The sequence below is a fragment of the Hypanus sabinus genome, chromosome 11 (genome assembly GCF_030144855.1).
Source record: "Hypanus sabinus isolate sHypSab1 chromosome 11, sHypSab1.hap1, whole genome shotgun sequence".
Lineage (NCBI taxonomy): Eukaryota > Metazoa > Chordata > Chondrichthyes > Myliobatiformes > Dasyatidae > Hypanus > Hypanus sabinus.
This window is the reverse complement of record NC_082716.1, coordinates 32,566,760-32,583,833: the sequence shown is the minus strand read 5'-3', so window position 1 is coordinate 32,583,833 and position 17,074 is coordinate 32,566,760. Positions and strand designations below refer to the sequence as shown.

At 43.2% G+C, this 17,074-nt stretch overlaps 1 protein-coding gene across 2 annotated transcripts; it reads right to left on the bottom strand.

Annotated features, from left to right (window-relative positions):
* Nucleotides 1-1,503: 1,503 nt before the first annotated feature.
* On the bottom strand, nucleotides 1,504-16,132 carry LOC132401554 (diencephalon/mesencephalon homeobox protein 1-like). 2 transcript variants are annotated; one of them, XM_059983575.1, is made up of 4 exons: nucleotides 15,970-16,132; nucleotides 9,355-9,533; nucleotides 7,707-8,061; nucleotides 1,504-2,068 (listed from the first exon to the last, which is right to left on the bottom strand). In XM_059983575.1, the coding sequence occupies exons 1-4, from the start codon at nucleotides 16,121-16,123 to the stop codon at nucleotides 1,662-1,664; spliced, it is 1,095 nt and encodes a 364-aa protein (XP_059839558.1). In that variant the 5' UTR covers nucleotides 16,124-16,132; the 3' UTR covers nucleotides 1,504-1,661. The 2 variants fall into 2 exon arrangements, with proteins under 2 accessions (XP_059839558.1, XP_059839557.1); XM_059983574.1 differs by having other exon boundaries at nucleotides 9,355-9,550; nucleotides 15,972-16,123.
* Between the last annotated feature and the right edge of the window lie 942 nt (nucleotides 16,133-17,074).

The following is a 17,074-nucleotide window of genomic DNA, read 5'->3' as shown; positions in this document are numbered from 1 at the left end:
GATTTAGGCTTCTATTTCAGCCTGAAACCTTTGACATAAACTCCCACCATGGACCTAATTGATGTGAGAAAACTGCGTGTTGTAAAGAGGGAGAGGGAGTAATTGGACGGGGGTGTGGTTAAGTGCAGGAATGTCTTGGGGACCTCATTGACCAGTCTCAATAGATCCTGCCACCCAATTCTAAAGAGCACAGCACTGTGGAGGGATTCCTGGGTTCCAGCAACTAACTGTTCCCAGTGCATGCGTTTTCATATTGATATCAAGAAACGTGTATCCTAATAGATCCTATGGATTGTTTCAATAGTCTCGGTTTAAATGTGTGGAGTACTGCCTTGCCAGATCCATTTTTTACAGCAAGGCTCTGCTTTTAGAGAACGGAAATGCTATTTTGTACAGTTGTACGATACCTTGGATTATGGAACTAATTCAATGACCCTGCAGTTTTCAAATGTGTTGTTTAGGCAGGAGATTCCAATAATCTATTCTCGCTTTAATAATGTGTATGTGAACACTACATGTTCCCCATCTGTCTCACAATCATTGTTATGTTTCTGCTCCTGCCGATTATGTGGACATTGATCCAGAAACACAGCAGAATGCAGACACAGTTTATGGTTACTTGGATTATGTGGTACAGAGCCTGACTTTGAACATTTAAGCAGGACTTTTCGGAACGCAGAAGAGTTTTATTGGCAGCGACCTGTAGTTTACATACTGACTCAGAAGGCTAGATATTTTGTTAGTTGAAATCGGCCTTCATTTCCAGTTTATAAATGACATCGATTGATTTTCTACCTCTACTTGCCGTTCTGGTGGTCTCCATTCTGGTCAGAGGTCGTAACATTACCCCTAGAATACACCTTATATAAAGACGATATTTTTAGTGGACGCAATTATGAAAAGACACGTTAGCAAGATTGAGATGTAATTTTGTTTTGTCAATAGGAATAAATTTCTTGATGAACTTAAACCCCAGCCCAGCCTCTGCTGCTTGCTGATTGCTTCTGTAATCGATGCGAGAAGGAAGTGAAAGGTCGGTTGGAAGGGCAGCGCTTGAAATCGCGTTCCAAGTGCTGTCTTTCACACGTGGAGACATTAAAAAAAACCGTTAAGACGTGATTTTTAAGTCTTATTATCGGTGCCCTGTAAAATATATTAAAAATGCAAGCGATTATATTTACTTTTGCTTCCCGTGCCCACCGATAATTTACTTAAACAGCCACCAATTACTTCAGGAGATGTTTCGACGATCTTCCCAACTCAAATGTCTGCGCGCTAAGTTAATTTAGTCGGGATGTTGTGATACTAATTGTCTTCTGAAAGGGCACTTATTAAAACTCATCGTATAATTGCTTTAATGATAGCCTGGCACTAATGCGAAGTACCGATGTTTTATAAGTACGACCTGAAATGATTTGCAATAGGTTACTTTTAACTTGAAGCTGGACTAATGAGATCTTTTTCAGAAGAACGTGTTGATTTTAGCTTTCCCGTACAATTAACTATTTGGTAATTCCTGTTTTTAGGAATTGAAATGCAGTGAAGTTTCTCTTTTGCATATGCTTTTAAAGCATCTTGCTGGAGCTAGCAACATCCAGCCAGTCTTAGATTCAGTAATATCTTGCGTTGCGGTTAAGTCTTCATTCCGAAGTAAGGATTTCTCAGTTCGGTAAGCTGTCAAGCCCCAGAGAGGCTGCGTGCTGCTTGGCTCGAAGCCGAAGGTTTTCAATGCTCGTGGTTTTGCTGTTGAGGTTGGGCAGCGCGCTGGATGCCTGCAGGATCGGACTGGACCACACTTGCTGGGCGTGCGACAGCGACTGATAATAGGACTGGCAGTGGAGAGAGCTGATGGGTGCTACGTTCATATTCATGCCCAGGTATGGCATGGCCGGAGGGCTACCCATGTCAAAGGAGGAGTAATGAACCAGGTTGTTGGTTGCTGCCATGTGCTGACGGAACTGCTCTTGCAGTCGGAACAAGCTCAGGGGAGACGAGGAGTATGAGTGGGTTTGTACCACATTACCTCCAGTGCTGGACGCGGGCGTCCCCGTCGTGTTGATGGGCGAATCTAATGAAAGCAATGAATACAGCACAGATTTAGCTGGGGTACAGCCTTCCCTTACGTGAACACACAGAAGGTTGAATTATTGTATATAACATAACACCTAAAAAGCTGTGACCGTCTACTGCTGTTGTTCCACGCCAACATCAAAATACAGTGAAAATGCAGAGTATTTTCTAATGCTTTAACAGGTTTGTCTTCACCGGGACTACAAACTGAGCGCATAACTTGACCACAACAGTAGCTCCTCTAACAGTCGCTCAGCCTCCCGGACGGCCATATCTGCACCCGGAGTGTCGAGCTGCAGCTCCTAAGGGACCGCGTTAGGGAACTGGAGATGCAGCTCGATTACCTTCGTCTGGTCAGGGAGAGCGAGAAGGTGACAGAAAGGAGTTACAGGCAAGTTGTCGCACCGGAGTTACGGGAGACAGTCAAGTGGGTGACAGTCAGGAGAGGGAAAGGGAAGAGTAGGGTACTAGAGAGTACTCCTGTGGTTGTACCCCTTGAAAATAAGTACTCCTGTTTGAGTACTGTTGGTGGTGGGGGGGTGGGGGGACAGCCTACCTGGGGGAAGCAACAGTGGCCGTGCATCTGGCACAGAGTCCGGCCCTGTGGCTCAGAAGGGTAGGGAAAGAAAGAGGAGGGCAGCAGTGATAGGGCAATCTATAGTTAGGGGGTCAGACAGGCGATTCTGTGGACGGAGGAAAGAAACTCGAATGGTAGTTTGCCTCCCAGGTGCCAGGGTCCGGGATGTTTCAGATCGCGTCCACGATATCCTGCAGTGGGAGGGCGAACAGCCAGAGGTCGTGTACATACTGGTACCAACGAGATAGGTAGGAAAAGGGAAGATGTCCTGAAAACAGACTACAGGGAGTTAGGAAGGATGTTGAGAAGCAGGACCGCAAAGGTAGTAACCTCGGGATTACTACCTGTGCCACATGACAGTGAGTACTGTATAGGAATAGATTGAGGTGGGAGATAAATGCGTGGCTGCGGGATTGGAGCAGGGGGCAGGGATTCAGATTTCTGGATCATTGGGACCTCTTTTGGGGCAGATGTGACCTGTACAAAAAGGGTGGGTTGCACTTGAATCCCAGGGGGACCAATATCCTGGTGGGGAGGTTTGCTAAGCCTACTGGGGAGAGTTTAAACTGGAATTGTTGCGGGGTGGGAACCGAACTGAAGAGATTGGGGAAGAGGCGGCTGGCTCACAAATAGGGAAAGCTTGTAGACAGTGTGAGAGGAAGGATAGGCAGGTGCTAGAGAAGGGACACGCTCAGACCGATGGTTTGAGATGTGTTTTTCAACGCAAGGAGTATTATGAACAACGCGGATAAGTTTAGCGCGTGGATCAGTACTTATGATATGGTAGCCATTACAGAGACTTGGATGGCTCAGGGACAGGAATGGTTACTTCAAGTGGCGGGTTTTAGATGTTTCAGAAAGGACAGGGAGGGAGACAATAGAGATTGGGGGCGTGGCACTGTTGATCAGAGATAATGTCACGGCAGCAGAAATGGTGGACGTAATGGAGGGATTGTCTACGGAGTGTCTGCGGGTGGAGGTTAGGAACAGGGAGGGGTCAATAACTTTACTGGGTGTTATTCATAGGCCCCCAATAGTAACAGGGCAGGGATATCGAGGAGCAGAGTGGGAAACAGATCCTGGAAAGGGGTAATAATAACAGAGTTGTCGTGATGGGAGATTTTAATTTCCCAAATATCGATTGGCATCTGCTTGGAGCAAGGGGTTTAGATGGGGTGGAGTTTGTTAGGTGTGTTCAAGAAGGTTTCTTGACACAATATGTAAATAAGCCTACAAGAGGAGAGACTGTATTTGATTTAGTATTGGGAAGTGAACCTGGTCAGGTCTCAGATCTCTCAGTGGGAGAATATTTTGGAGATAGTGATCACAATTCTATCTCCTTTACAATAGCATTGGAGAGAGATAGGAACAGACAAGTTAGGAAAGTATTTAATTGGAGTAAGGGGAATTATGAGGCCATCAGGCAGGAAATTGGAAGATGAAATTGGGAGCATATGTTCTTAGGGAAAAGTACGGAAGAAATGTGGCAAATGTTCAAAGAATATTTGTGTGGAATTCTGCATAGGTGTGTTCCAATGAGACAGGGAAGTTAGGGTAGGGTACAGGAACTGTGATGTACAAAGGCTGTAATAAAGCTAGTCAAGAAGAAAAGAAAAGCTTACAAAAGGTTCAGAGAGCTAGGTGATGTTAGAGATCTAGAAGATTACAAGGCTAACAGGAAGGAGCTTAAGAAGGAAATTAGGAGGACCAGAAGGGTCCACGAGAAGGCCATGGCGGGCAGGATTAAGGAAAACCTCAAGGCATTCTACAAGTATGTGAAGAGCAGGAGGATAAGACGTGAAAGAATAGAACCTATCAAGTGTGGCGGTGGGAAAGCGTGTATGGAACCAAAGGAAATAACATAGGTAGTTAAAGTATACTTTACTTCAGTATTCACAATGGAAAAGGATCTTGGTGATTGTAGTGATGACTTGAAAAGCTTCAACATGTAGGTATTAAGAAAGAGGATGTGCTGGAGCTTTTGGAATGCTTCAAATTTGATAAGCCGCCGGGACCGGATGAGATGTACCCCAGGCTACAGTGGGAGGCGATGAGAGGCTTTGATCGTGTGGATAGTCAGAGGCTTTTTCCCAGGGCGGAAATGGTTGCCATAAGAGGACACGGGTTTAAGGTGCTGGGGAGTAGGTACAGAGGAGATTTTTTACTCAGAGAGTGGTGAGTACGTGGAATGGACTGCCGGCAAAAGTGGTGGAGGCGGATATGATAGGGTCTTTTAATAGGGTCTTTTAATACTTTTGGATAGGTATATGGAACTTGGAAAAATATAGGGCTATGTGTAAGCTTAGTAATTTCTAAGGTAGGGACATGTTCGGCACAACGTTGTGGGCCGAAAGGCCTGTATTGTGTTGTAGGTTTTCTGTGTTTCTAAAGCAGATTTTTAAAGGTGACTACCGTACCTGTAACGCAAGGTAAAATCGGCGTCAACAGATCCACCCGTGCGTCCGCGTAAATATCCGCGAAATCCCCGAACATATGTAATTGGCAACAACTAGACAGACTGATTACTTTGGAGAATCTACCTTAGGGTTGTTAGCCCTAAACTGAACTCCGAACTTGGAAGACTGGTGGACCACTCTTAATCTGGCCTCTACCCCTTGACCTGTTTGGCATGGGTGACCCTACCAAGAATCGAGGCGCAAAGCCCTGACTCCAGCCAACATAGCTCTCCGGGCCAAGCCTCCAAACCCTACGACGAAGTTGTGGTCCTCTTGGAGGGAGCTCTGGTAAGGGAATGCTTCACTGAGCAGACAGGGGAACGCGTACAAGAATGGTTTCTAAACCTCCACGATGATGTGAACATTTCCGCGAAGTCCAGCGAATCCCTGCACCAAGTGGAGAAAACGCAGTGGGAATGTTATTGAAAATCTGGCGTTCGTGCAGCAGGGAGCAAAGTACTGCGCGAACAGTGGAGGATGTAAGACATATCTCCAAGTTACCCTCTCGTCTCCTTTGGCTCCTCTGCTGAAAAGTCTACAGTTCCTTCTGTAACCTTACTAGTCAACGGCGAGCCCATAAAACTGGAGAAGCATCAAGTCGTCCTTGATACGGCAGAATTGACTAAAAGTGTGCGCGAGAGTGGGGTTATTGATTGGGGAATGAGAGCCATGGGACCGAGATACTGAATGCTGCAGTGTTGGCATATGCGGGCAAAATCATGGTTGTCCGGAAAGATTGCCACTGAAGCCTATATCAAAGATCATCCAGAGTTTTGGCTTGTTTTACTTTCAAGTCTCCGGTGAGGCGCAATTAATTCAAACCCTGCATTGCTAAACGCACCTGGAAAGCACAAAAATCACAGAGCTTGCACCCAAACAAAGGACTAATCAGTACTGACAGCCCCTGGTTTCACTCGTCTGCATTCGAAACCTGATGAGCTGTCAGAAAACTAATCATTGGAAATAAGATCTTTATCTGATCAAAACCAACGTGACACCGACGCCGAGAGGTTGAGCGGAAAATCCCATCCAAACTTCTCAGACTTCCACTTCACTAACGGGGATTTCGAACTATTAAAGTGCCGAGCTCTTCAAACTCGAGCTGGCGGAGGGTGCGGTCTGGAGTCGCAGACTGCCGTCGACGAGGCTAACCGGGTCACACCGAACTAGGCCAGTCATCAACGTGCTTTTTTTACATGGCTGTCCTCAATCTCTAGCCAAGACATCTCTCTCACAGGGAGGCCGCAAGACGTGGGCCTAGTGTTTAGAAGAATGAGGAGGGATCTTATTAAACTCTACCGGATACTTAAAGACCTCGATGGAGTGGATGTGGAGAGGATGTTTTCAGTAGTGGGAGAGCCTAGGACCAGAGGACACAGTCTCAGAGTAGAATAGAGATGAGGAATAAACTCTTTAGCCAGAAGGTGGCGAATCTATGGAATCATTAAAGGGAAAGTCGATATACTCTTGATTTGTAAGGGGTTCAAAGATTACGGGGGAAGGGCAGGAGAATGGGGTTGACAGGGGAAATAAATCAGCCATGATCGAATGGCGGGGACAACTCGATGGGCGGAATGGCCTAATTCTGATCCTACGTCTTACGGTCGTGTGGTCTTATGGATACGCAGCAACTGAAAGCCAAACGAACTAGTTTTCACACTTCGGAGGTGAAGTAAAACACTTTTATTCTCCCTCACGGCTCTTCGGCTAATCTATATGAAAAACTGGTGGATGGGTGGAAATGTTTTCCTTCCCAATCATCATTTGCTACCAATCTCAAGAACTGACCTTTTCCGACTTTTATAGGCATACAGACCCGAATGCATACCCGTTCTGCAGGAGACAATTGTTCTTTTTTTGCACGTTATATTTGATTGAACAGCAAATACTAAACCGCAGAAACATCACTCTGCGCATAGTTCGTTTGTTCGACCAATTGTACTATTGAATGAATAGGGTTATGCTGGAACTCTCTCCAGATCCCAGTGGTTGGGATCCGACGTTGATCCAGATTTGATCGGAGAAGAGGTTTCTAGAATCCCGAATATTTTAAGCAATGAAAAAAGTTTGGAGGAATTTGGCATTTATGAAGGAATGTACAATTTTGAGAGCACAGTCTATATAAATTCTATTGTCAGGAACTCTGGTGGTTTTAAATGACAAACGGATTGGGAATCGGAATGTAGTCACCTCTGCACAAGAGCTTGACCCCCGAGTGGGGAACCTATCCCACTTCTGAACAGATTAGACCTAGCCAGGAGAATAAGAATTGTTTTAAAAAGCAGTCCATCTCTGAGCAGGTCGAAGGACTAAGCAATCTCTGGACTGGAGTCCGAGTGGATCTGAATTGAACAGCGGGCAATCTGCAAGAGCCAAACATGGTGAGCGGGATAACGAGGAAGATTAATTTCAAACCAAAGCCTACTCCAGATACTTTTCAGTTGTCATACCCTACAAATTGAGAAGCTTTGACTTGGAAATAGATGGAAAGATGAGGCATCTCCTTCTCATTCCCCGCCCCTCCCCCCCCCCCCCCCCCCCCGAGGGGGGTTTAAATCTGTCGCGCAGTTTAAATCACGATTAGGCAGTTGCGGTCCTTTTACCTGATTTGGGGCTCCCGCGCTTACAGGCCGCTGCCTTGCTCTCGGGACTGCAGCCCTTGTCCTGCCTGAGTTCCTCTGTCGGGGTTTTAAACTCTCGTTCCCTCTCCATCTGCTCCTCTGCCGATGATTCACTGTCTGACTGCTCGGCCGAGGTGACATTTAGCTCGATGTTAATCGGCTCGCCGCCAGCACTGTGTGGCTCGCTGACTTCTGAGCAGCTCTGGGTTTCTGTGGCTGGTTTGTCGGATTTTGTTCCGTCGTGGCTCAGCTCGGCCTCTTTCTGTTTCTGCAGCTGCTCCTTCTGCAGACTGCGCTGCTTCTTGCGAAATTTAGCGCGCCTGTTTTTAAACCATACCTAAAAGGGACAGGAATAGTCAAACTTCTATAGAATTTATAGACTATTCAGCTTGCTGTTAACAGCTCAGCAATACCCCGAAGTGGAAATTGTATCTGAAGAAAATGAATCTCAAGGTTCAATTTATTATGCATACTTTGGTAATAAACTTACTTTGAACTTTGAACGAGAAAGATAGGAACGGGAATGTACTGGGATTCTGGAGGGAAATGGATACCCATGGAAACAGTCGGCTTATCACTGTGGGCCGAATGGCCTGTTCCTGTGCTATATTCTATGTTCGGATGACTCCTTTACCACTCCACCGATCTCCATAACCCAAACTAGAAATTGTGGCATGAACAGTGACATTGTCGTCATCGACCCTTAGCAGTCTTTTTGAAAGCATTCAGCCTGGATGCTTAGCGGCTCGGTATGGCAATTGCTCTGCATTTGACCGCAAGAAGCCGCAGAGAACTGCGGACACTGTTCGGCACATCTGAAGAATCAGCCTCCCCTCTATGGACTCTGTCTGGACAGTACCTCTCGCTACCAGCCGGATTCTATTTTTCCCCTATCCCATTCGGCAGAAGAAACTTAATCCTGAAAGCAGCAGGCACCAAGGGCAGCTTCTATCCCGTTGTTATCAAATATTTGAAAGGGCCCCTCGTACGATAAGATGGACGATTGGCCTCACAATATGATCTTGCACTTTATCGTTTACTTGCTCTGCACTCTCTTCCATGCGTTTACACTTTATTCTGCATTGGTATTGCTTTGCCTTATTTTATCTCAATACGTGGTTTAATAGTTTAATTTTATTTATTTATTGAGATACATTGAAGGAGTAGGCCCTTCCGGCCCTTCGAGCAATCCACCGATTTAATCCTCCTCACGGGACAATTTACAATGACCAACTACCCTACCAACAGGTAGGTCTTTGCTGTCCCTGTATAAACAGTATGCAAGACAAGCTTTTCACTGTATCTTTGTACATGTGATGATAATAAACCAATACCAATGAAAACATATTTTAAAATAGGAACTGAAATCAGGAGAATTTTCTTCTCTCCAAGGGAGGTAAACCCTTGAAACTCTCCACCCTGGAAGCATTATTGAATTGGATGAATTACTGGATAGTAAAGGAACCAGGAATTATTCGGACAGTATTGCCACAATGTTGTTGATGAAGAACCCAGGGATCTATTGATCCTACTTCTTATGTTGGTAAATTTAGGGACAGTGAAAATGAAAAGACTGTGACTAAGTATCTGAAGACCAGGAGACACAACCGTAGAAATAGAACGGCATTACCTGCACCCTAGCTTCAGGTAGGTTCGTGCACATGGCCAACCGCTCCCTCATCACCACGTCCGGATAATGCGTTTTCTGGAAGGTCTTCTCCAGTGCCTCCAGTTGCTGGGCAGTGAAGGCTGTCCGACTACGACGCTGCTTACGGTGCTGGGAGCCGTACCTTGCCTCGAGGATAATATCTTGAAATGCACAGCCGTTGGAAAATAAAAACACAAATAGTTTAATTATTGGGAGAGGCATGATTTTAACAAATGTTCACATTATTGATATCCCAATACCTGCCTTCATCTCTTCATGTCAAGGGACCTCTGCACCTTCCCAGGTGGACAGATACAAGGTTCCTTTTGTGTCCAACCCTTTAAATATAGTATTTCCTGTAACTTTTCCAGGGTCTGTCTAAGTTGAAGTGTCTTCTTCCAAATTCACTCGACTTGTGCAGGGGTTTACCCTCAATCTGTTGATGAAGGTGAATGGTTTTTGACCTGAGATGGACTGAGCTCTAGTAGCAGAAGACCTTTCCATTAAAACACTGTAGTCTCCAAAGCTACTCAACAACAACCAGTTTGAGAAAAGTTCAGCATATCAGGGTTTGAAGCTTTTCAGCTGTAAGTAGTAACTGTGTGTCATATCGACAGATTATTCTAGTATTATTGGGATTAGTATAGATTGACAAAATGGTTTGATTAGCCCCTGTTTCTATGGTGTATAACTCTATGAGGCTAAGATCCAAAGGAAATGGTCAGGGTAAGAATGTCCATTAGTTTACCTAAGTTTACCTAAGAGAAGGAAGGATTTGTTGAATGTAGATTTCCCAGTCCTCTCATCTTCATTTGATCTAATCGTGTATAGAGCAGTGGGTCTTTATAACTGTTTCATTATCATGCTTAACAAATATCTTTGCCTTCCAGGATGATCTGTAATGAGGTGAGGAGGCCATTTGTTCACCATTTTTGGGGAACGTTGTCAATGGAAAATTATGGTCACAAGATGGGAAGAAATCCATACTTTCCTTTAGATGATGCCATGGATTTTTTTAACATCTGGCAGCAAGACAAATAGGATCCTGAGGGAATCCTGATTAATTGGGGACAACCTTATTCAAGTTCATTTGTACAACTTCAGTGTTGCTTTTTTTACTTCGTGGCACGATTGTTCCTTAATAAATACTACATATCTACTGCCAATGGAACTTTGGCCTAATTTTTTTCATATTCATACTTTATAGTATCCAAATAGGTCACTCTGTAAAGAAACATCATTGTTAGCTTCCCTGAACACTATTCTTCCCTCTCTTTATCCAACTCTAGTAATCTGTAAGGAGTAGATAGGTCTTTTGTTATCCTGATTCAATCCATTAATATGTATTGCATTATTTCCCCTCTTTCTCCTTGATCTCTTGTTTATTCATTATGCATATAGTTGCAAACATCTCCCCATTAAACACAGAGCTGAATGTACACTTTTACAGTTGAATACTAATTATTTATAATACATAATGCTATAGAGTCTAAGTCACCCAGTATCATTGCTGTGTTATGTCTAGTCTACACCTGGTTTGTTTGATAATAAAAAAAGGTGGCATCATTCTGAGCAAAGTAGCACCCTCTTGATAGCTGAAGAGACAGACATACACAATAACACCTCTCCAATTTTCAGCAATGTTGAGTACATCATCTTCCTCTGATACAGCATAAACATTGCTCAGCTGGAAGATTTCTCCCTGTTTGGTCTTATTCTTACCTACTTCATTATGGCCAAAGCAGCTTTAGTAATGGGATTTCTTCCTCCTCCCATTTCAATCTAGAGTTGTCCTAGGCTGCTCCCTGATATTGGCCTCTCCATCAATATAAGACTATAAGATATAGGAGCAGAGAGATGTTGATGACAGTTTTTCCTCACTTTGTTTTTGTGCGTGTGTTGCTAGCCCTGTAAGATCAACTGTTTATTTATGTCAGCTTGATTCAGTTAGATCACAATCCTGTTTAATTCTGAGCACTAATATCGAAGTTCCACTGGTTTCTGCCTCTATAAGATCATCAGACTATAAGGTATAGGAGCAGAATTGGGCCTTTTGGCTCTTCGAGTGTCATTTCATCATGGCTCATCCAATTTTCCTCTCAGCCCCAGTCTCCTGCCTTCTCTCTGTATCTCTTTATGTCTTGAACAATCAAGAACCTATCAGTCTCTGAGTAAATATACATAAAGACTTGGCCTCCACATCTGCCTGTGGCAAATAATTCCACAGATTCACTACTCTGGCCATAGAAATTCCTCCTAAGCTCTGTTCTAAAGGATGCCTCTCTATTCTGAGGCTGTGCCCTCTGGTCTTGGACTGCAAACTTTGCAACAAAGCCATCAATTCCATCATCCAAATCATTAACATATAATGTAAAAAGAATCACTGGCAGCCAGTCAGAAAAGGCTCCTTTTATTCCCACTCTTGACCTCCTGCCAATCAGCAACTGTTTTATCCATGCTAGAATCTTTCCTGTAATACCATGGGCTCGTAACTTGTTAAGCAGCCTCGTGTGGCACCTTGCCAAAGGCCTTCTGAAAATCTAAGTATACTACATCAACCAATTTTTCTTTGTCTATCCTGCATGTTACTTCTTCAAAGAATTCCAACAGATTTGTCAGGCGAGATTTTCCCTTGAGGAAACCATGCTGACTATGGCCTATTTTATCACGTGCCTGCAGGTACCCTGAGACTTCATACTTAATAATCGACTCCAACATCTTCCCAGCCACTGAGGTCAGAATAACTGGCCTATAATTTCCTTTCTTCTGCTTCTTTCCCTTTTGGATGCGTGGAGTGACATTTGCAGTCTACCGGAACCATTCCAGAATCTAGTGATTCTAATGCCTCCGTGATCTCTTCAGCCACCTCTTTCAGAACTCCGGCGTGTACACCATCTGGTCCAGGTGACTTATCTACCTTCAGACCTTTCAGTTTCCATGAATATTCTTTCTAGTTTATACCCTCTGACACCTGGAACTTCCACCATACTGTTGGTGTCTTCCATAGTCGAGACTGATGCAAAATACATATTCAATTTATCTGTTGTTTCATTGTCCCCCAATACTAACTCTCTAGCATTGTTTTCCAGCTGTGTGATATCCACTCTCACCTCTCTTTTACATTCTAATGTCACTTCATTTTCAAACCAGCTGCCAAAGGAATCCTCGTCAAATTTTGTCATCTTCAAACTTAAAGTAATTTCAAAGAAAATCAGGTGCCATTTTCTCTGAATCATTTGTAAGCACCTCTGAAAATTAATATTAGTGCTATTGTTTCACAGCCTCAAAGCATTCAACTCAAACAGTAATTCACAAAAAGCTCAACTTAATAATGGCTGGAAAATCCTATCAGCACAGTTTCATTCATGTACAAGTATGGCTGATTTTGTTCTCCTTGCTAGATAACAAAACAATATTATGGCGTTGCCTTTTCTGTTCTGCATAATTAATCAAACAGAAAATACTAGCAGGTCCATTACCCCTACTCCATACCATCATGGCACAAAAGGTATCGTCATCTGGGGTGCATTCTACTGAACAAGAATAGTCAAATAAAAACAGGCCAAACATTCCAGTCCAATTTGGAAAGATAATAAAAAGCAATCGATTTCTGATCTGACAATATGGGGAATTAAAACAAAATACATTAACTGAAACTATTAAATCTCTTTCCACGGATGCTGTCACGGTCATCTCCGTGGGTTGAGGTTATGATGACTGCCCTGGTTGCTGTGCTCTGTGCCTGCTAATATGAATTGACCTAGTCTGGGCTGTTCCGGCGTTCAAATCTGAGGACTCAATTTTATTTCAGAACGCTTTTGCTCGCTTCAATTGTTTGCATGATTTGTATTTTTTCCCCCTGTGCGTCGAGTGTTGGTCTTTTATTTTTTAAAATTCTTTTCTCTTTAATTAGGTTCTTTCAGGTTTCTTGCTTTGTGGCTACCCGTGAGCAGGCCAATCTCAAGGTCGTATAATTTTTACATTATTTGATAAGAAAATTAATCTTGAACCTTGAATCTTGCCTGACCTGCTGACTATTTTGAACATTTTCTGTTTCCAGTACACATAAACATCAGGAGATACATTATTCAACACTTTACTACACTGCAATATCCACAAGTGCCTGGAAAACACGCCACTTGCAATGAGTTTGTACCCACTGCATCGGTTAGTTGGCACCTTGCTTCCCTCAGCTTAAGAAAGCCTTCATCCTCATCACCACTCACAAAGTGTTCTATAATTGTGGGTAGTCTTTTCTTGTGGCAGCTTGGCATTTAACAATCCAGCCACACATCTGGATATGTTCAGTCCACCAACATAGTAACTTCCTCAAAAATTACAACCATTTGGCAATCATATCCCTTACTTTTCTAGAAGCAATATAGATAATGTCTGATATCCCTGCAAGTGATCATAATTGGGGATACAGCCTGATCCATTTCAGACTTACCTTTTTCAAAACAATATCCAAATGCTCTTTGACATTTCCAACTTTACAGTGAACTTTCCCTTGCATTATTAGAGACTCTTTTATTGGGTGGGAGACAAATTCTCCACGGCACAGCAGGAATCTAATTTAATGTCGAAAGAGATACTGTAAAAAATCTTAAGCATTCATGGAACCATTACATTACGAAAGGAAGCCAGTTAGCTCAACAGTTTCTCTTACCTTTTCATAGTCTTGCAGTTGTTTTAATCTTAAAATATTTATCTAGTTAACAATTGAAACCTACAATTGAATCTACCAAACCTACGGGCTGCACATTCTAGATGAAAACAGCTCACTCCGAACTTATTCAAGAAATATTCAACATTGATCTTTTGGGGGTCATGATAGCATTTACTTCAATGAAACTTCATACTCATCTATGTTGTTTGGAGGACTGTTTTGCTTTAGTCTACAGAAGTTTTCTGTTTCAGCCTGATTTGATTTTGCACTTGATTGGTTAGACATTTTGACTTTTGCTTTACCAAATGCAATTGACTCTGGGGATATACATGGCTTCCTTTTTGTATTAAAGTAGTTTAAAAGACATTCCATTTCTCATCTATGTTGATAATGTGTCTGCCCCATAGGTTGAAAAATTCTCTCAATTATATTCGATATCTCCATTAGATAATCTTTCAGATGCCTCCTCATCTGTAAAGCTTAATTTGCTCCCCTCATTCTTCAGTCAGTTTATGCCTACACTCTGAATTACATTAAAAGCTTTAGTATTTCCAAAGGGTCCTGTTCTTAACTGGAACAAAGGCTGTCTGGCCAGCACTCTGTTCAACCTCCTTACAACTTCTTCTGCTAGCAGTAATCTGCAGCTTCGGTATTTTCAACATTCTGTTTTTTAGTGTCTGCTGATTGTTAGTCCATGTTCAATGGGCGTGTTGACTGCGTTAAGACTATTGGTTTTGTTTTTGTTCTGTTCTTTGCTATTACAGAAAACAGATAATATTTAGTCACATATAGATTTTATATTTATCTTTTCTATGTTTCTCTGGCCATCTGTGCTTTCTTTATATTGATGCATCAAAGAGTCATACATCATAGATACTGGCCCACAAGCCCTCCAAATCAATGCTGACCATTAAGAACCAATCCTGGTAGGTAGTTCTTGGCCTGTGGCATTCTTTGCTCTGGGGATCCAAGTGGTCCTGGAAAATATTGTGAGAATGCTTACCTCTACCACCCACTCAGGCAGTGCATTCCCGATCACACCCACTCTCTGGGTGAAAGAATTCTTCAGGTGCCTTCTAGACCTTTTAATCCCTTTACTTTTAGATCCCTCTGCTATGGGGAAGAGCTTCCAACCTTTTAACCAATCCATACTTCCCATATTTCAGTTACACTTCTATCAGGTTGTCCTTAACCTTCTCCATTACAAGCAAAACAAAGACAACCTTCTCCATATCTCCTCAAAATTAAATTATAGTGTAACATCCTGGCCAATCTTCTCTGTGGCCTTTTCAGTGCAATCATGACCTTCCTATGGTATAGAGGTCAGAACTTGGTACTCATCTGTGGCCTAACCAATGTTTTAAAAAGTTGTACCATTCTGGCTCCTTTGCTAGGAATATTTCTGTGAGAATGATTTAACATCTGCTATCCTTGGCAAGCACATCGAGTCATAGAGAAATGGACTCTTGTGTCAGAGATTTACAATGACTGTCAAGTTCCCACTTATATTAATCTTACACTGAATGCATTTAATTCCACCCCACACACGCCACACACACTCTCGTCAACCTCCCTCACATTTTACCACTCACTTCCATAATGGGGCAATTGCCAGTGGCCAGGTAGCCACCAAGCTGCAGGTCTTTGGGACATTGGAGGAAACGTGTAATCACAGGGCAAGTGTGCAAATTCTACACTGGAGATCAGGACTGAACACAAGTTACTGGAGATATAAGCAGCTTTATTAACCACGTGACTGTGCTGCCTCTCCTATCTTCTCTGCGCCCTTTTCTGTGCAATCATGCCACTCCTGATCCTCTTGGCAGTGCTAATCATTTGCAAATGTCATCATTTTGCACTGAGCTTTTGAACATGGAGCGGTCATAAGAGCAATTTAAAGTTTAAAGGAACTGACATAAGTATCTTACCAGCCAGCCTCTCTGCCAGAGTCAGTGCATGAACAGACGGTCTGTAGTCAGGGGCATGCTGTGCTTGTTGTGCTGCCTGCTGGTGAAGATTATACATGGCACTCAGAGAGTTCATGGCATGAAGGGAATAACCATTGACCCCATAATGCTGCATGGCTGCCAGTCTCTGGGAGAAACAGCAAAGAGAAACACACTTTAGTGAATGGTCAGAATTTTAAACCATATTTAGTTACCGATGTTTTATTATTGCCTGGTTTATATGATATAAGACTCAAAATGTGATGTGTTTTAATAAAAGTGCGATCCTCAAGATATTTTCATATTTATTTTTATATTACACTGTTCAACATAAGACTGTTAGACATAAGAGCAGAATTAGGCCATTCAGCCCATCATAACCATATAACAATCACAGCACGGAAACAGGCCATCTCGGCCCTCCTAGTCTGTGCAGAACTCTTAATCTCACCTAGTCCCACCTACCCGCACTCAGCCCATAACCCTCCACTCCTTTCCATCGAGTCTGCTCCGCCATTCCATCATGGCTGATCCCCGATCCCACTCAACCCCATACACCTGCCTTCTCATCATATCCTTTGATGCCCTGACTGATCAGGAAAAGATCAATTTTCACCTTAAATATACCCATGGACTTGGCTTCCACTGCAGTTTGTGGCAGAGCAGTCTACAGATTCACTACTGTCTGGCTAAAAAAAACCTCCTTATCTCTGCTCTAAAAAGTTGTATGTCCATTTTGAGGCTGTGCCCTGAAGTTCTAGATGCCCTCACCATAGAAAACATCCTCTCCACATCCACCATAACAATCAATAGGTTTCGATGAGATTCCCCCCCCCCACCCCCCACATTCTTCTAAATTCCAGTGAGTACAGGCCCAAAGCTGCCAAACACGGCTCAGATGTTAACCCCTTCATTCCCAGAATGATTCTCATGAACCTCCTCTGGACTCTCTCCAATGACAATATATCCTTTCTGAGATATGGGGCCCAAAACTGTTGACAATACTCCAAGTATGGCCTGACTAGTACCTTTTTTTAATATTCTATTCTCCTTGAAATGAATGTCAACATTGCATTTGCCTTCTTTA